Genomic DNA, 20,972 nt, shown 5'->3' on the forward strand with positions numbered 1-20,972 from the left:
AGCACTACTGCCAGCATCTTAAAGGTGGTACAAAGACTAGGACAGACCCTGCCATCAGGAAAATCTATGCAAAAGAAGACGCAAATCGGTTAAGAAATCTCCCTTGGCAAATTGAACACCAATAAAAAATAAATTTATATAAAATAAAGACAGGAAACCACAAATGTTGGAGAGGATGTGGAGAAAGGAGAACCCTCTTGCACTGTTGGTGGGAATGTGAACTGGTGCAGCCACTCTGGAAAACTGCGTGGAGGTTCCTCAAAGAGTTAAAAATAGACCTGCCCTACGACCCAGCAATTGCACTGTTGGGGATTTACCCCAAATATACAGGTGCAGTGAAATGCCGGGACACCTGCACCCCGATGTTTATAGCAGCAATGTCCACAATAGCCAAACTTTGGAAGGAGCCTCGGTGTCCATCGATAGATAAATGGATAAAGAAGATGTGGGCTATGTATTCAGTGGAGTATTACTCAGCCATTAGAAAGGACAAATACCCACCGTTTGCTTCAATGTGGACAGAACTGAAGAATAAGCATTTCACTTATGCTGAGTGAGATAAGTCAATCGGAGAAGGACAAACATTATATGGTATCATTCATTTGGGGAATATAAAAAATATTGAAAGGGAATAAAAGGGAAAGGAGAGAAAATGAGTGGGAAATATCAGTGAGGGTGGCAGAATATGAGAGTCACCTAACTCTGGGAAAAGAACAAGAGGTAGTGGAAAGGGAGGTGGGCGGGGGGTTGGGGTGACTGGATGATGGGCACTGAGGGGGGCACTTGGCGGGATGAGCAGTGGGTGTTATGCTACATGTTGGCAAATTGAACTCCAATAAAAAGTTTAAAAAAAAAAAAAAAAGAAAATCCCCCTTGGAAATGTATAGAAGAGACAGCATGAACTTGACATACATTTTAAGAGGAAGAAATTTACTCTCTACACCGTGGATATGATTAAGACTAGGACTGTTTTATATCAGTGTTCACAATAACAAATTGCACTGACTAAGAGAAATTCAGAGTAATGACAGTGTTGAGAAAAGAGCAATGGAAAAGTGCACAGACTGGGAGATTATTTAGCTTTCTATTCTGAAGATAGTTTAAGCAACTTAATAATAGTAACCAGCTTAGTTATAAATGTAGGAGGCAGCGGTGGGCTTGTATTTGACGAAGTCCTATCCACGAAGTCACCGGACTCCCTTCCACACCCTCACCCTGGGTGCCTGCCAGGCAGAGACTGTAGCTGGGGAGGTGGGCCAGGGATACTACCTCTTGCCTTTGCAGCAGCCTTTGGAGCAATGGCAGTAATGGTGGTGACATCTTTCAGCTCTCCCTTAATGGCCTACTCATCCCATTATATAGCTGAAATTCTACTCTTGAGAATACTGTCCGTCTATATAATAGGATAAGTAGATATTTGTGTATTAACCTGGTAAATAAAATGCTTTTGAAACATCTTTCCGAATAAAAGTACATTCTAAGTAAAACAACTGACTAATAAAAGATATTTTTGACACTACCACAAGTAAACCAAGAACTGCCGTGGGCTAGCAGAGGTCTGGCACACGAATACAGGTTTGTAAGTCTTACAACTTATATTACACATTCAGACTTTGAGAATGTATTTATGCATATCATGGCATCACTAGTATTTCTGTGATACTAGGGTCAAATGGGGTCAAAGTAGTTGGACAGGGGAGATTAAATTGTGCAAAGGTTAGAGCATCCATGTTAAGCAACCACTGGTGCCTACTTTAGAAGCTTACCTGTTCCCAGGAACTGGGCTCCATCTTGTAATGAAGTGGGGCATCCCTCCCAGCTGTTATACACGTTGACTTGCTCTTCAGCGCTCTGCCAAACCAGAGGCTCCCAAATAGCAAAGGGATTATACTTCTTCATAAAATACATATCCTTGACACAGCCCACAAAACCCTTTTGGATTATGTCTGTAGGAGTTGACAGATATCAAGAAATGTGTATTTTGGGAAAAAAATGCAAGCAATTAATTTTATGAGCCATTAAAATAAAAGAAGTAGGCAAGAGCTCTCACTACCTATTTACTGCAAACCTCCTGATGATTCACGTAAACACCACGCTGTCACCTACGCTACGTGGTAACAATCATAATGTTTAGCCTTGGTTCGGACCCATCATATATGCAGAAACAGATGTTTATGCAAAAAATTTGTGTTTATAGTAGTAGCCAGAGTACTGCCTTCTGAACTAATGAGATTTCATCTAGTCTTAAAAATAAAAGTGTGGTAAAAAGTTTTAAAAGACTTGAAGGAAGTATTTCTATTAGATCTATTAGTTTGTAGTTTAGTTTCTTCATCGTGATGAACCAGTCTGCTAAACACAGAAGTCAATAATTCGATTTCATATTTAGGAATTAATGTAATGTTGACCTTAATTTTAGGATACTCTAGACCGGGCAGATGCGGGGTTTATGAATATAGCAAACAGGGTGGTAATAGAGGGTTGGAAAGGAAAGTGGGCAAATGAGAAAATTAGAGAAACAGAAACATTTCGTACAGCACTGTCCCTATGGATCAATGCAAAGCTTAGCTCTCAGCTTTGGAGTGTATGATTGGACTCTAGGGAAGGTATTTACCAGCAATCAAAGTTCTACAAAGCAATTCATATGCACAATATAAGATTATTTATTTATACTGAAGATGTGTCCTCTACAGGAAGGGTGCTTGGTATCAGGGTATGCTCCCCTCCTGGTGCATGGATGTAGCCAAGAAGTATGCTTGATGGATAAGGAACTAGGACAAAGGTTCGAGAGCTCTCCCTCTGTGTGTGTGTGTGTGTGTCTGTGTGTGTGTGTGTCTGTGTGTGTGTGAATATTTTCAAGGGACTTTTCTGTCTAAAGTAGTCCAATGAAACCCTCTCTACTCGAGAGATATTTCTCAGGAGGTAACTATATTCAGTCTTGGATATTTAAATATATCCCTCTCCAAGTTTCACTGAAAACATGTTATTCCTTTTGATCTTCATCAGGATTCCCTAAAGACCACCATGCATGCACAATTTATACTTATCTAGGTTCTAGCTCATTTGTAATATTTATGTAGTTATATTTTACTTCCTGGGAGAGACTAGGAAGACCTTATGCCCTTCAAAGAGGACATGGGAAAACAACCCTAAAATCTTAGCGATGTATTTGGAAAGGTGACTTTTTTCTGCCTAAGGTTCACTTCATCCATGTTAGTTCTTATTGATTTCACTTTGAATCAGTTTCTGTTCTCTTGTTCTAAAAACATAGGAATTATTTTGTCTCAGTCTCAATTATAGTACTTATGGCATTTGCTCGGCACTATATGCCCTCTATTATATATCCTCTATTGTGGCAAAGACCACATTTTACTCATCTATGGGCTCCTAGGGACTGGTTCAGTGCTGATCACATGCTCAGGACTCAGGGAATGCTCTTTAGCCTATTTAGAATATAAATCAAGCCCATAGTTTCGCATTTCTGTGTTGCTTCAAGTTTAAAATCTTAGAAAAATTGATAAATAATCCTAAAATAAGATACCTTGGACTGAAATTAGTATCATTCATTTCAGCAAAAGTTTATTAAACTTGTTTCATGTATCAAGGGATGGCACCAAGAATTTAAATGCAAGTAATACACAGTTCCTTTAGAAAAGAAGAGACCTAAGCGACATTTTTGGGATACTGATATAGGAAATACAGCATGAGATAGAATATAACACTATTATTCATATTTTAAAATAATGTTTTCATACTTGATTGCGTTGTACATTTTGATGATAACATACAAATCTTCTACCCTCCAGCAAACTCACCGGGATCCTTCCTGAGGATGGTGTAACCCTGTGGAAGTCCTCCCACAAACACTCCCGTGTTCCCTCCAATGATAGTGCTTCCATTCTGGGTGGCCGAAGAACCTATGGAAAAGGAGATGAGAATTCCAACTTCACCAGGATAATCTGGGTTCTACTAATTTAACAAATGATTAAACCCTTCATTGATCTTCTGGACACCACACTTTCTTGGTTCTCTTTTTTGTTATCATTCTTCAATGGTTCTTCCTCATGGCCCTAACATTTTGATGTTGGAAGGATCAGCCCTTCTCCCCTCTCAGATCTCCTTCTTTCTCCACATACACAGATGTCCTAAGTCCTCTAGAAGGATGACCTAGAGTAGAGGGCTAGGGCACCTTGCAAATGACTAGGCCCAAGACCAGAAGAGGCCTGTGTCCCTGGCTATACTGTATAACAATGAAAATCTCATGTTAAGATTTCTAACATTTCTAACTCCATCTTTTCTTGGGAGGAGGGGGATTTTCTTTTTTTTTCTCAGAGCCCAAACCACTCTAATTAGTCCTCCTTATATCTGGTAAGTAGGTGTTAAATGCCATCCTTAGCTGACAATCCCCAATATATATCCTTAATCTGGAAATCTTCCCTGAACTAAGAGTTGTATCCAAAAACCTACTGATATTTCCACTTGGATGCCTCACAGATGCTAAGACTGAAGGCATTCACATGAACATCTCTCTCCATATCAGTTTCTCCCATGATCCTGCCAACCTTATTTATGGCAGCTGCATTCTTTCAGTTGCCCAGGCCCCAAACTTAGCAGTCATGTTCTACATTAGGGATTAGCAAACTCTTTCTGTAAAGGGCCAAGTAGTACATATTCTAGGCTCTGTAGACCATGCAGCTTGAAATGGCCACAGACAACAATGTATAACGAATGCATATAGTTGTACTCCAATAAAACTATAAAAACAGTGATGAGCTAGATATGGCCCATGGGTAGTTTGCCAACCCCTGTTCCACCTGAATCAAATCCTTTTAATTTAACATTTATAATATATCCAGATTTCTTATGATATCCACAATTTTACCTCCCTGGTTCAAGAAATCATTTTTTTTTCTTGCCTGAATTATTTTATAATTATTAAAGAAGTTTATTAACTGTTCTCTGTGTTTCTACCCTTGTTCCCTTTAAAAATCATTTGAAAAGAGCAGCTAGAGTGTTCCTTTTATTTTTTTATTTTTTAAGTTTTTTTTTTTTTTAATTTATTCATTCATGAGAATACACAGAGAGGAGAGAGAGGCAGAGACACAGGCAGAGGGAGAAGCAGGCTCCATGAAGGGAGCCCAACGTGGGACTCGATCCCGGGACTCCAGGATCACGCCCTGGGGCCAAAGGCGGTGCCAAACTGCTGAGCTACCCGGGCTGCCCTAGAGTGTTCCTTTTAAAGACAGAAGTCATATCATGCCACCCCTTTCTCAAAATTCTCCAATGGGTTCCCTTTTTCCAAGGAAAAGCCCACAAGCCCTATGTAATACAGCCCTAAAAGCCTCTGATTTCAACCTATTACTAGTCCCTTCACTCACTCTTTCCCACACTGGCCTCCTTGTTGGTCCTTCACATGTCATATATATGTTCCCACCTCAGGACCCTACCACCAACTATTCCCTTGTATTGAAACAGTCTTCTCCTGGTTATTCTCCTGGCTTAACCACCTACTTGCTTTAGGTCGCTGTTCAAATGTCACTTTATCAAAGAGGCCTTTTCTAACAGCCTTTATGAAACAAAAACCTTCCCTTCCCAATACACACAAACACACACAATTTCTTCTTTTTTTGCTTTATTATTTTCAGAATATACTACTATCTGATACTGTTCAATATTTATTTTTTCTGTCTCCTGCCTCTCTCCCATCTAAAATGTAAATTTCCCTCTCCGTATGCATAGCTTCTAGAGCAATACCTGGCATACAGTAGGTGCTCATTCAATTATGTATTTCCTGAATACATTAATAAAAGCCTGCATCATCATACAGGTACTGTAACTGTTTTATAATTATATAAGGACAGTAGAGAGGGTAGGATGGAAAGAATACTAAATTTGAACTTCAAAGACAGGAGAAGTGTTCCAAGAACACTTTCTACCAAGTGTGTAAATTGGGAAAAGTTATTTACCTTGCCTGAGACGCAGGCTCATCATTTCTAAAATGCATATAATAATTGCTTTACTTTATTTGTCTTCTGCAGGTCAAAAATAACACCAGAGAATATCAGTAAAAGCCCTTGCAAATTGTAAAGAATTGTGAAAGACAAAGTTGTTATGGATGACTTTGCTGTTATTTTTGCTTTACTGAAACGGTGCATAATGAGAAAATGGTTCCCAGCCTTCATCATTTTAGGAGCTCTCCAAAGGCAAATTCAATAGCGATACAGATGCAATTGAGAGGAGATAAAGGTGAAAGAAAAAATGTAGAAATATAAACAACAGAAAAGTATGGCAACATCAGCATATCAGCATATATCATGTTCTTACCTGTGTACTGCCCATCAAGTGTGATTTGGCCAAAAGCCTGATGCCTAATAGCTATTATTTCATGCCATTTGCCATCACTGTATTGTTTCCCACCATCATTGGTTGTAGTTACTTCCATTGAAGACCCCTTAGGGGAATGAATAAATGAATGAATGAATGAATATTTATGTTTATTAACTCACTGGCATATAATTCTATATTTGCTAAAAACCAATTTATAACTTTTGACATGATCATGATGGAAGCATGCATAAGTTTCAAACAGAACTCAAAATTAAAGTTGATGCCTAATATCATTCTGGCATTTCTGTGATGTCCTTTTGTAAACACCACAGTGCTCAAACCTGAAAAGATCTTCTCTTTGGAATATAAAAAAAAAAAAAATCTCTTACAAGTACACCTGCATTTTGAGCACTTATATTCAATCAGAAAGGTAATGAATTTTCTATTCTAAAATTTTAGCTCTTAAAATTTTGGCAGAAATGTGAAATAAAAATTTAAAACTAATAAAATACCATTGAATCCAGATTGTTCTAAAGTCTGGCAACTTAGTTCCTCTTACCTTCCCTACACTGCTATTAAACAGAAGGTGTGAGATTCATACTAAAAATTATCCGGTTATTAATATATTGAACATAAGTATTACAGTTAAACTTTGTACTCAATGCTCTGTAGTCTGAAATCTAGCATTTATATTTGCATCTGAGGTCATAGCATTGTAGTTAAAAATGAGTTCCTAAAAATTTAAAGGTAGGAAATGGCAGACATCAAGAACAGAGATTAGCAGAAAGGAGGTGAGGATGAGGAAACAGAAAAAGAGAAGTAGAAGAGAACCCTTCCATCCGGTACTTTCTAGTCAAGTGAACACTTTTTTTAGCATATCATATTTAGCAAAATATTACCCTTTGTAGTGTTAGTGAGCAAATATGACTAAGTAGAAGATATTTCAACTTTGTCACCATCAGTTACTACTACTACTACTATTAAAGACAAAAACCACCAGAAAATTGCTCTACACCTTCTAAATGAAAATAGATTTCTTTTTCAATAAAGCTGATTTTCTTAGCAATAATGAACTTCAATCCAGTAAAAAATTTTAAAAAACAAAATAAGATTGGGTAAAAAATATTACAAAATATTTTTTCATTTGTTGGAGTGTCTCGCCGAATTCCCATAATTTTGGAATACCATTTTTCAGAAAGAGAAAAGTGATAGTTACTTGACGTAATCGAAGATTTGTATCACCAAAAGGGCAACGTGAGTCATACCCTCTTAAGCAAAACATTTCTGTTTATGTTTCCCTAAAATAGCTTCGGCAATGTAACATGTCCATTCTACACATTTAATTGGCTCCTGTCAGGCCTCATACAGAGCATGGCAACATGTATGACATATAGAAATTCATATTACCAAAAAAGAGCTTTCAATTTCCCATGAGGATGGGTGGGTTGCTTCTCATGTGGACAATAGCCCAACTTTTATAGACAACTCGATCAGCTAGAAAGATGACCATTTGGTACATTCCATTTTCTAGTCCTTGAATTTTTTAGGTTGACTTTCTTTGTATCTCTTTCCTCTACATACTTTTTATTTTCTTCAACCCTATTTCAACATTTTAATATTTTACAAACACACATTTCATTATCGTAGTTTAATAATTAAAACCAGAACTGGTGTCGTGCCCAATTAATGTGCCCTGGTAGCATGCCCATTAGTTTTTCCATTAGTGAATTCAACAATACTAATGGGATTACTAGCATGGGATGCTAATTGGGCGTGACATAAGAAACTGGCTTACTTCTTAGCATACCCTTGCTAATGATGAAATTAATGAGCATTTTATTAAATGCTGTCTCATCAAAGTGTACTTAGTTAGCGTTAAAATTGTTACAAACGATGCTGCATTCTAAAGATCAGGTGTCTGAGTAAGTGGTTCTTCATATTATGTTTGGCAACAATTTGAAGCATTAATAGTTCTCTCCATCAGAAATCACATTTATTGGAGACAAATTCAAGTACATAACATAGAGCCTCAGGATGCCAAATTTGCTTTATACTTGGAAGAACTTAGCATATTATTCTTTGATGATCATTCGAAAATTATGTTCCCCCACCAATGTGAAGAGAATAATTCTGCGATCAATTCTAGTGTCATAGCATACAGTCTGTTCTTTCCATTTGGAAAATACCAGACATGTTAAATAAATGCCATTCAGAATTGTTTTAAAGCTTTCGTTTTTGCAGCTCATTTTTGTTGTGTGAGTTTCTTCTTAATGTCACTGAACATAAAACTTTTAAATGATAACCACAAGGCATTATTGGTCAATAAAATATCATCTGACCAAGCATATCGAAATTGGAATTAATCAAATAAAGAATGGGAGATGATGAATAATTCCTAGAGACAACAAAAAATACAATTAAAAATCGGAAGACTTTTTATTTACTGTGACTCTTAACAATAATTTCAAGTGTTCAGTTCACATATCCAATTTTAAATATTGTGAAGAATCTTTCCCCCTTCCCCAAATACTTATTCACAGAATACATTCAATCACTGGAAGGGAAATCAAATAAGTTTTCATACCTATTGCCTCTATGTAGGATTACATTGTCATATAAGAAATTCATTACTTAGTTTATTAACATATTTTCAAAAATGTACACAATGACTTCAAGTTATTTTGAAGTGCTGTGCTAGGTAGTAGTGACTTTAAATATCTATAAAATGCTCTTACCACGATGCAAATTTAACTATTTTGAATGAATTGAGGACAGTAATTTTAAAATCATCATCAGTAAAAGTCAGTTTTTCTTTTCTTTTCTTTTCTTTTCTTTTCTTTTCTTTTCTTTTCTTTTTTTTTTCTAAGATTTTATTTATTTGTTAGAGAGAGTACACAGAGGGAGAGTGAAAGGGAGAAGGAGATTCCCCGTTGAGCAGGGAGCCCAAACATAGGACTTGATCCCAGGACCCTGGGATCATGACCTGAGCCAAAGGCAGGCACTTAACCAACTGAGCCACCCAGGCGCCCCTAAACGTCAATTTCCAACAAACTGAGAAATTAAAACAAATAAGAACTAAATTGTCAAATAATCATTGAAGAGCTGGAAATTTTATCTTAGAAAATGGGTAATTTTCTTTAATTATGAGTATATTTTACTAACAGTTATTGAGTCAGTCAGTAAGTCAATCTGTCAACAGACATTTATTTACTGAGCATCTACTACATTCCAAGGACTTAGCCTCAAGGATCTGTTTCAGGACAAAACAGATAGACTTCGCCCTCACTGGACTGTACAGTCTGATAAGAAAGACACATAAAGCAAATAACTACTGGTCTGATGAGTACAATAAGGTGTTCATTAGATAATCTTATCTCATTCAAAGACAAAGGAAAGAAAACTGGCTTACAGTGGTACCTAAAGTATTCAAAATATAAATAATTTGAACATCAATGGGAAGTACATAAAACGAACTTCTAACTTCTTTAAATCTGAGATACTTCTAACTTTCTACAAGTCGCTGTATTCATATTTCTACCTAAAAAGAGAAAAAACTATAGAAGAATAATCAGAATTTTCTCTATTCCTCAGTTTCAACAATTTTTTATCTGAAAATATGTAGAGCTTTCATTAAAAAGTTTGTAGATATATTCAGTTAACCCGCATTGGAGTATAAATTCTTTGGTGGTGGGGAAGGACACAGTCTCCGCTAGCTTGAGCTCACTGTTTCATACAGAGATAGCACCACGTCCTACGCCCACTTAGTATAATGGATCTGATCACACATTCTCATCCTAAGGGAATCCTACTCAACTAATATCTTATTTTCTTTTGAATTAATTCATTGTCACTTTCCTGAAAATGCAGGTAACTTTTGCCTCGTGGAGAGACACTACTGTTCCAGATAAAAATTCACTTACCAGGCATGAATAATTAAACCTTTCCCATTTTCCTGATCCACCAACTTTTTGTTATAACAATTCAGTTCATACTTGGCTGGCACCTACCAACTTTTTATACAGGCTAAGATTTGGGTATGGAGGGTAGGGACAGAGCAGCTGGAAAAGCTAACGACAGTGATGTGTGATTTGTGCTCTCAGTAATTATCCAAGGGAAAAGGGAGAAGGACAGAAATGATTGGCAATGCCCTGGGAATGCTTCCTTGAACTCTGCTATCATGTCTTACACTGGACTGTCTCTCTGATCATTGAGAAGGAGATGAAAAAGATGAGTCCGAGAGTTTTCTGGCAGCCATTCTCAGGATCACAACGACAATACTGTGGCTGAGCAGAGTTAACCCCTTCACCTTCCTATTCTGCAGCATTCTAAGCAATTCCCACCACATTCTTCACAAGGGGAACTATGCTGCCCAAAGAGATGCCGGTCATGCTTCAGATCTGGGGAAATCATTTTTGGATTAATTCTGCAAAGACTTTGCCCCATGTGTTTGAAGAATGCGTGTGTGTGTGTGAGAGAGAGAGAGAGAGAGAGAGAGAGAGAGAGCATGTGCATGTGTATGTATGGTACACAAAGTTGGTGATGAACAACCTAGGCCAAGTGTATGGTTGCAGATGCTGCTCTGAGATGCGCACAGTCATCTAGAACCACACAGCTACTGGGATGGACATTTGCAATGGGCAGGACCAACGGTGAGTGTGAGTTAGTGTGAAGCCACCGGAGGACACCGCTCTGGGTCCTGTTCCCACCTTGCCCTGTCCAACTCAAGCAGAGACTCTGTACTCCAATTGTGACACAAGGAGGCCCAGATGAATGGATGGCAGGAGTGAGTGGTGTTTTGTTCACTTCTCATCACTCTGTTCCCAGTGCATAACTGCATAGCACGGTGCCTGGTGTAATAGATGGTTAGCAAAACTGTGTGGAATGAAATAATAAACTAAATCCAGTGCCAGTCCCATCACTCAATTACTGTGTGACCCTAGCTAGGCCACTTCATCTAAAGCAGGGATGAAAACAATACTACCTCAAGTGGCTACTTCAGGAATGAAGTAAGATAATTAACGTGAACCCACTCTGTATACTTTAAAAGCTCTATGAATAAATGGTTATACAATTAAGGTTTTTCTCCATCTGCTTCTTCTCAATTATTCCCAGATATTAACATGTTGAGGGAGGAAAAGCAGAGGCATATTTTCTTCCTCATTGACATTCTTCTATTTCACTCTACTGTTTCCTTTCTTTTCATGATTGTTGTTGATTTTGACCATTTGACATTTAGTCTCTCTTTTCACCTTGTTAATTTGGATGTTCTTGGAACATTCTCAGTCTGTTAATAATTAATGTCTGTTTCACAGCATTTAAAACAAAACATTTTCGCCTATTTGTGTTGTGAAAATAAGACATCAATGTGATCCGTTCCCCAACTGTCTTCTCCACTAGGTTGATACCGTTAGAAACTTTTAAATCACTTATCCTTCCCTCTCCTTCAAATTTAGTCATTTTAGCACCAAACAACTATTGGAGGTTTGTCTATTTCACATTTTCCATGTGTCTCCTCTATTTCAAAGATTCTTTAGCAGCACAAAACACATTCCTAGTCACACTGCCCCTAAACATTTAGGTGGATATTGCCCGGTTTAATATTCACATCTCCTTTTCCTCTTCATATGTCAGACGTCTCTTTTTCTTCCTTTTGGTTAGAAGGCTTGCTGAAATACTTCCTTCCAGTAAGGTGAAGGGATGGTATTTTATCTGAGTCTCTGCGTATTAACAAGCGTTACTCTTTCATGCTGACAGGCAATATAGTATCAGAGTTAACATCATGGTCTTTGGTGGTGGAGTGCCTGAGTTTCTTTCAATCCTGACTTCATCACTAATTAGCTGGATGACTTTGGGGAAATTAATTTAAATGTGGCTCTGTTTTTTTTTTTTTAACTTGTAAAGTGGGAATAATAAGAGTCTCTACCTCATAGAGTCATTGTGGTGTTTAAATGAGTGTGTGTGCATGTGTGTGTGTGTTTACATATGCAGTGGACACGTGGAATCACGCCTGGCACACAGAGGTCCAACAGAAGGCTTAGTTTTGCTTAACCTTGACTAGAACTTCATGAGTCCTTGCAATAAATTTATAATCAATGCTCCCGTAAAAGGATACACTCTTTTGCATTATAGTTCATTATTTTTTCTCTCATCCTTTCAATCCTTTTTATTGTGCACGTGTGTTTTTGTTCTCCTTCTGAATTTCTTCTGAAAAATGTTAGTGGCCTCCATCATTTTTCTCTTTTTGTATGTTTGGGACATATTTTGACCTGCTAATGTGAGGTTCAACAGTGTCTCCTAATGAACCTACTTAAAGTTTTCAAATGATAAATAGTATTTTCAGTTCTGTCTCTGAATCAACTTCAGTATGCTGGCTGTTGTGGGTATTTTTTTTTTTTTTTTTTCCCAATTGCCATCTGCGTGGCCTCCTGAGACAGCTGCTGCTTCTCCCATTCTCTCTGGCTGCTGGATCGGCTTATGTGTGATGCTATTTCTTCTTTGCTTACTCACTGCCCACCTATTGGTCCCCCTTAAGAAACTGCAATTCTACGGGACACCCAGGAGTCCATGCCTGAGTACCTACCAAGTCCTGGCCTTGCAGCTATCAGGCCCCTGTCCAAACACCAGGTGTAAACTGTTCTTCCTTGCTCTTTCCAGTTGCCAACTCGTGGCTCTTCCAGCTTCCTGGGACAAGAGGAACCTTCCCTGCTGCCTCTTGGGGTACCCTGCAAGGAACCTGGCACAATGCTCAGAGTCACTTATTCCAGCTGCCCTGCCTTCCCTCTCCAGAGTGTGCGGGTGTTCAGGGTGCATTAAGTGATGATCCTCACCCAGAGCTCTTGGCCCATGACTTAGATACAGAGAGAAAAGTCAGACCAGCTTTACAGTATAACATAAAACATCTATTTGGCAAGCATAACTTGTGATTTAGATCACAGTTTTAGGTTGAAACCCTGAGGAAATGGAAGGTAAGACATCTTTTACAAAGTCTTACTCATTCCTCAATTATTCACTGACCTGGTACAGTACCTAATGTCAAATTCTTACCAATATTTGTTTAACTAAAGGGAAGACTGTTCAATGATTTTCCCATCGCCTTTAGGAAAAATTTAAAACTTCACATTTGTTTACAGAGCACTAAATGATTTGGTCTCCACCCAGCTTTTCAATCTTCCACTTTTTTCTTTGTCCTATCCCTCGGCCATATGACATTCATCTCCACGTATAGAATAAGTCATGTTCCTGTCTACCTTGGACATCTAACATTTGCTATTTGCTCGGCCTGGAGATTTTATTCCCAGTGCCTTCCCTCTCTTTTTCTTTCTCTTTCTCTTTCTTTCTCTTTCTTTCTCTCTTTCTCTCTTTCTCTCTCTCTGTCTCGCTCTCCCTCTCTCTCTCTCTCATTAGCATGTCCCCTGCTCTGCCCCACCTCAAACATGTATCTTCCTGTACAGACATGTGCTCTTGTTCTGACTTTCCTCCTTGTTTTGCACCTCAGTTAAATATCACATTTCCAGAGAAGACTGACAACTCAGAAAAGAAAGACCCTTTATTTTATGCTCCCATAACACACAGCATCTTGTACTTCTCTTTCATAACATTCATGAATATTTTAAACTAATCCTTCCACGGTATCCTACCTAGATTGTTTCACAGGGGCATGGTTGCTTTTAACTTTAAAGCTATTGTAGCCTGCAATACCCAGCATTATAGTACCTAACAGGGACTTAAATATTTGCTGATAAACAATGGAGGGAGGGAGGGAACAGAGGAAGGGAGGGGGAGGGAGAAAAAGATAGGAGGGAGGGAGAAAGTGAAAGAATTAAAGAGAGACACAATTTTGCTTTCAAGGAAAATAAAAATAGATCTATTCAAATGTATTTTAAAGTTTTCATGTTCATTATGAGGTAGCATATGGTTGTTAAGCATGCAGATTCTCAGTCAGATTATGTGGTTTGCAAGGGAGCTCTTCTATTTTAGCTGTGAGCGAGTCACCAGCAACTTTGGAAGTTTCATTATCTTCATTGGTAAAGTGGGGATAATAATAGTACTTACTTCCAAGTTTTTGGTGGGGATTCAATGTGAAAATATAAGCACCTTCATCAGTCCCTGGCACCTCGCCCACTCTCAAAAATATCAAGTCTTATCATTACTCATTTACCTGAGGATCAAAAAGAAAACAAGGACGTCCATTCTTCAACTGAAGTGCAAAATACTCTTCCTGATTGCCAGGCGATGCCGCAAAGACAATCAAACCTTCAGGCACCCTTGTTCGAAAGCTGGCCTTAATGCCTGGTGAGACAAGTGCAATCAGCAAATCAGTGCTGGGGTTTTGTTGATTCTTTCTGATAAACGTACATTTACTTTCATTATTATTTATGATGTAGTGAGTACAGTCAGGGAATTATACACGGCAATGTACTGGGATGGTCCTAGCCATTTGGTTTGAAATATATCGTTATGAATGCCAACCTGTTCTTGGAAACTCAAGCCTGCACACCCACTAATCAATATATAATGTACTTTCAATTTATGCAAAACTCATCAACATGAAAAGATATGTTGTCAACCCAAAATAATACTCTGGATACTCAGAGTATCAATGTGAAAATATTAGCAGAGCCATAAAAATAAATGGGTTTTTGAAATGAATGAAAGGAACACAGGGGCCTTGTTTAAAATACTTAGGAGGTTTAAAGAATCAATCTTTTAACGGAAGCTAAAAACTAGAAAGACTTGTTGTGAAGTGGTCCATAGAGCTAATTTTCTGAAACAGGATCCTGTAACCAAATGGTCTGCAACTTTCAGAATTTCAGGGTCTCCCTCACCCATTAGATCACCTACTGCCCTAGACTCAAGATGCTCTTGTCTCGCAGGAAGTTCTCCAGTTTAGGAAGCAGAGGAAGCTTGCGATGATCTCTTAAGATGTCTCTCACTACCCCACATGGTCTCAACACCTGGTATCCCACTCACAGCATCTTTCCTTGTGTGTAACACATTTTGCTTAATGTATTGAAACTGGCAAAGGAGCTTAAGAGGTACAGTCTTTGTTCTTAACGAATTCCCAATTTAGTTGGAAATTTAAAAACGTATTTGTTAACAGACAAATTGTATGATGGGAATCAACTAAGAGGTCAAGAACTTACATAAGAATCAAAAACAGCTCATGATAACAGTTTAAGTAATGAGTGAATACTGATCTGAGTAGTCATAAGGTCAACTGGAACCATGGAAGTTGGAAGGAGAGGGAACTCCCTTCAGGCTGGGCTAGTAACCAAATGTCCTACATATGTGGGGTTTTCATTTGAGTTCAAGAGGCTACAATTACTGCAGGAATCATTTCTGACTCATCTTTCCACCTCCAGTTCATTACAGGATATCCAGGTGCATTTATTAAATCCTTTGAGAGTCTGGAGGAGGAGAATGGAGGGGAGAGATGCATCAGAGGGAAGAGGGAAGCTTTAGCATAGGTGTGGAGGCAGGAAAGCAGAAGTCATTTTGTGAGTATCGGATTGTCATTTTTTAAACATGCATCAATGGAACATTAACATTTGTTGAGTACTCTGCTCCATAAAGAAGCAAAACTAACAAGCCAGTGTCTGATATTAAGTTCTAGTTGAGGAAAAAAGACAAAACAAAAACCTATATAGAGATATTTGTAAGATATAATTTGATTCAAAGGATTGAGGAAGGTTTCACAGAGAATAGGAAGCCAGAGCTTGTTTTCAGAGAGTAGAAAGCAGTTCGGGAAAAACTGTACAAAGGCTTAGAGGTATGGAAAGTATTAAGGAATGTAGGATGTGTGGGTGGGAGTTAAGAGATGAATCTGGAGAGACTGGCAAGACTACATCTTGGGCTGTATGCCATAGACTATCCAGCCTGAGAAGTTTGAACAGAAGACAAAGATGGAAAGTCAGGTTATGTGATAAGCATCTTTAGAGTGAAATCTTTTAATACCAGCAAAGGCAAGCCAGGAATAAGGACTTCAGACTTTCCAAAGAGTCAACTCAAAATTTTCCTGGCCTTCTTAGCTTCTGTATCTTCAGGTTCTAGGTTTTGTGCTTTGTGCCCTTTAAAACATACTTGTCCTACCCATTTGGATATTGCATTGCCTCATACTCATTCTCTCTCTCCTGGCTGCTAGGACATTATGTCTTTGTTAAACTTATACCTGGTCTGTCCTAGCATTTCTCTAACTCCACAGAATAAGGTTTGTCTCAACAAATCGCTCTTTGGGATTCAAATTCATTTGAACTCCTGCTACTAGATCATCTCTTCTACTAAATGGACTGAAATGGTTGAGCTTCCAGATTGGCATTTATCCTACAGACCAAAGGAAGGCATTAAACCTTGGGTGGAGGAAGGAAATAGGATGCTCATAGTTGGGATTACGGCAACCAAACTAATGGGGGCATGTATAAAAGATACAGATAATTTAGCCACAGAGGAACCATTTAGGATATCACTGTGCTTTGGGGGAATAAGATGATAAAATTTTTAATTAAGAACTGACAAGTAACTAAATGGATTGAAAGAAGGACTCTGTATATTTCAGAAGAAACTCATTAAGACATGTTGATATGAAGTGATGATGTGGGACAAAATGGTGAATTCTTTTCATCAATTACTGAGGGGAAAAGCATCATTATTAACAGAAATAGAAAGGTCAGGTAAAAGAGAAAATATAGGTTGAGTATACAAGTTCAGTTTAATATAAACACAATGTGTTTATATTAATGATATTAAAAAAAAAAACTATCCATCATCGGGAAATAAGAAATGAAATCGTAGAAGAGAAGATGGGGCTAGAAAAATAAATTAGCAATCACCTGTCAATAATCCATGTCTCTTTGATGCAGAATGTAGAGAAACAAAAAAGGACCTTTACGAGAAATGCCTCCCATCATGTTTAAGAAAAAGAACAATAACAAAGTTAGAACAAGGATGATAATACTATAAAATGGAAGCCTAGATAAGAGAGAACTTTAAGAAGGCAAAGTTAACCATGTAACACTTCCTGTAAGTCCAGAATAATTAGACCTGAAGAAAAGATTACAGAGCTGGTAATTAGACAGCATTTTTTTTCAATATAATGGAATGATCCAGAGCCCAAGTAACCAGGTGATAAGGATTGACAGAATAGATAACTAGGTAGTGGGTGTGGAGCACTCATCACAAGTATCTGATAAAGAAAGAAATGGGAGGCAAAGAAATAAAGACTGATCAGGTGAAAGGAGGAGATAGCTACCAGGAAAAGCATAGACTTGGCCAAAGCGTTGGTCTACATTCTGATTAGAGAATAACTGTATTTTTACCAACTCTTCTTCTCTTAAGTTTCTCTCCTTTGGGTCTAGAGTAGCTCTCTCCATCAGACATCTTAACTTTCTGTTACTATTTTTTAAAATTTTATATGTGATATCAAATACTATAATTAAAACCATTGTCTTAAAATTAAACAGCTAGCTAGAGGTATTTCATTAAAACAGCTACAATTCAGGACATGAAGATAATAAAACTCTCTATTACCAGTGTGCTGGAGGCAGCTATGTGGGAGTAGACAGGAAAGCAAAAGCAAGGATTTGAATGAGGGAAGAAATTAATAATTGCTCAATCCAGAAATACAATTACTTTTTCTGAACTGATGGGAAATTTGTTGAATGAAATGGAATCGGAGTAAGAATTACAGGAATGTTTAGTTGAATTACACATGGGAATAAATCAACTAATATATGCCATTTATGCCATTTATGGGATATGCCAGTGCATGTGTTTTTCAGATGTAACATTTAATTTACAAATTTTACACTCATATAACAAAGAAATAAATAACTTTTAGCCCAACTAAAATATAATACTTAATACAAACCAAGGAAATTTTTTTATGAAAGGGGAGGATTTAGTATAATTAAGGGCAGTTTGATTTGATGTTGTATGGGCAACTTTCCCTTAGCTTTTTCAGATACTTCAGTCTTATCACTTGTCTGCTTACATTACAAAGATAATTTTTTTGCATATATTCTATGAAGACATGAAAAATGCACACATACTCTGGAACTTCATGTACTTGATAAAATTGCCAATAGACATAGATAAATCCTATCTTTTGAGCTCAATGCCTTGAATCATATAATCAGTTTTTTAAATGAACTAAATTCACAAATAAATATATTCACATATAAATATAATAATCTTTTGATGAATATGTAAAATATTTCAAAGAAAATGTTATTGAATTTACCATGAGACAGAATGGTAAAACACCTAATTGTTGTTCAACATCATCACATCTCCTTTTCCTGTAAGAAGATTATGTATTTATATATCCCCATCCTTTGATTTTAGGCTCAGCCATGTGACTTGTGTTGTGCAAAAGAATGGAAACAGATATGTGGTACACTGACAGAGCAGAAGTTTTAAATATAGCTGTGTGATTGAACCTGAACCTTCTTCCCCTATGCCTCATGATCGTGCTTTCATCCTGTCCCAAGAATAAGAAGACATGTGGACCACAGCCAAGCAATACCAGAGTGTTTTTTTTTTTTTAATTTAAAGTTTCATATTAAGGAGTAATGGTGACTAAAGTGAATAAAGGAATGAAAAACATACATTTCTCACTTGCCTAAAATTTAGATTTTTGATTTCAAAGAAAAAACAGAGAGGAAATATTCTAAAGTTTAATATATCTGGAGAAATAACAGAGCATTCTTCTATCTCAATATTTATTCATTTTAGAAATATTTAGGGAACACATACTTTCTGCAGCCACTCTTCTAGGCTCTTATTGTTCATAGATGCATAAAATACACATATATCCATGGCGTAGCATTTTAAAAAAATCTAAAAAGCCAAGATTTATAACTGGCAACATTTAACTTTTATACAACTGTTTTGTAACTTTAAACATTCAATCATAAAAACAATACAGTTATAAGGCCATGGAATAAGCAAAGAGCTCTTGAACAATGAGGTAAAACTATACTAGAAAGGGAAAAGGTGAGCAATTATACTGCATTAGAATTAAGAACTTTTGTCTAACAAAAGGCATGAATAGGAGAGTTGAAAAGGGAACTAACATAGTAGGAGTAGATATTTGCAATACATATTTCTGGTAACAGATAAATATCCAGAATATATCCTACAAATCAACAAGAAAAAGACCAACAATTCATTAGAAAATTGGGGGCAAGAGTGCCTGGGTGGCTCAGTCAGTTAAACTTCTGCCTTTGGCTCAGGTCATGATCTCGGGGTCTGGTATTGAGCCCCACATTGGGCTCCCAGCTCAGTGGGGAGTCTCCTTCTCCCTCTCCCTCTGCCCATCCTCCCTGCTCATGCTCTCTTTCTCTCTCTCAAATAAATAGATTGAATCTTTAAAAAAAGAAAAAGAAAAAGAAAATTGAGGGCAAATGACTTTTCAAGAAAGATGATATCCAGTGAGTAATCAACATAAAAAAGATGCTCAGGATCATTACTCATCAGAGAAATGCCAAATAAAATAAAATGCAGTATCACTAAACATCCAGTAGGATGGCTGAAATGAAATAGAAAAAAAAAGCGTAGCCAAATATGTGGTGCAATTGGAATGCTCATAAACTACTTGCAGGATTTGAAATTGCTACAACCACTTTGAAAAACTGTTTGGCACTATTTATAAGTTATCTGTATGTCTTCTAAATATATGCATAACTTTGGATCCAGCCATTCCACCCCAAGGTATATAGTCCCCCAAAATTCATAGGTTCAGAAAGATATACAAGTGCATCTATACCAATACTTTTCATTATACCATCAAACTAGAATATACACAAATGCCCGTCAACTGTGGAAAGGACAAATAATGGGATACAATATAGCAATGAAAAGGAACAAACTATAGCAAACGGGCAACGGGCAACTACTTGCATAAATCTCACAAACAGGAAGCTGCGTAAGAGACACTAGGCAAAAAAAATTCACACTCTATAATCTCAACACATCAAGTTCAAAACCAGACAAATTAAACGAATGGTGTCAGCAGTCAGGAGAGTGGTAGCCCTGCTTGTGATATAGAACAGGGCACAATGCAGAGCTTCTGGGGGTCCCACATGTTTTATTTAACCACCTGGGTGCTCGTTACACAGGGCCAGTTTTTGAAATCCACCAACCCGTGAACTTACGATTTTTGCACTTTTCTGAATATATGATAAATTTCGATACAGAGGTTTGCCAAAAATTAATAAATAAGTTATATAAAATTCAGATGCTACAGAACTATAGGAACTAGAAGTGAAAGTTCTCTGTAGCCCCACCTGCCTTCATTACAGAAACTACCGCCAACATTTTGGCAAACTTTTTCTTTTTCTCAGAAATTTTTTGCACGCAAAAACACACACACGAGCACACACGTCATTATTTGTTTTCTCTTTACTGAAATTGGAGTGTATCACACAATCTATCCTACATGCTTCAAATATGATTTTTAATCAATATTGTCTTTGTTGGAGGTGTACATGATAACATGAACTACATATACATAGTACAATGATTACTATAGTCAGGCTGATTAACATACCATATCCTCACAGTTACCACCTGTGTGTATGTACTGAGTACATTTGAAATTTACTCTCTTAGCACCTTTCCAATACTCTATTGGGTATTATTAGTTTTATTAA

At 37.3% G+C, this 20,972-nt stretch overlaps 1 protein-coding gene across 1 annotated transcript in view; it reads right to left on the reverse strand.

Moving 5' to 3' along the window:
* The window catches only part of USH2A (usherin), a 686,658-nt gene that overhangs the window by 413,164 nt on the left and 252,522 nt on the right, over positions 1 to 20,972 (reverse strand). Inside the window, 4 exon segments of the mRNA XM_025420646.3 lie at positions 1,767 to 1,946; positions 3,813 to 3,914; positions 6,322 to 6,448; positions 14,483 to 14,613. Of these exon segments, the coding sequence (XP_025276431.3) occupies positions 1,767 to 1,946; positions 3,813 to 3,914; positions 6,322 to 6,448; positions 14,483 to 14,613 (540 nt within the window).

This window comes from Canis lupus, chromosome 38 (genome assembly GCF_003254725.2).
Source record: "Canis lupus dingo isolate Sandy chromosome 38, ASM325472v2, whole genome shotgun sequence".
In the NCBI taxonomy this organism is placed as follows: Eukaryota; Metazoa; Chordata; class Mammalia; order Carnivora; family Canidae; genus Canis; species Canis lupus.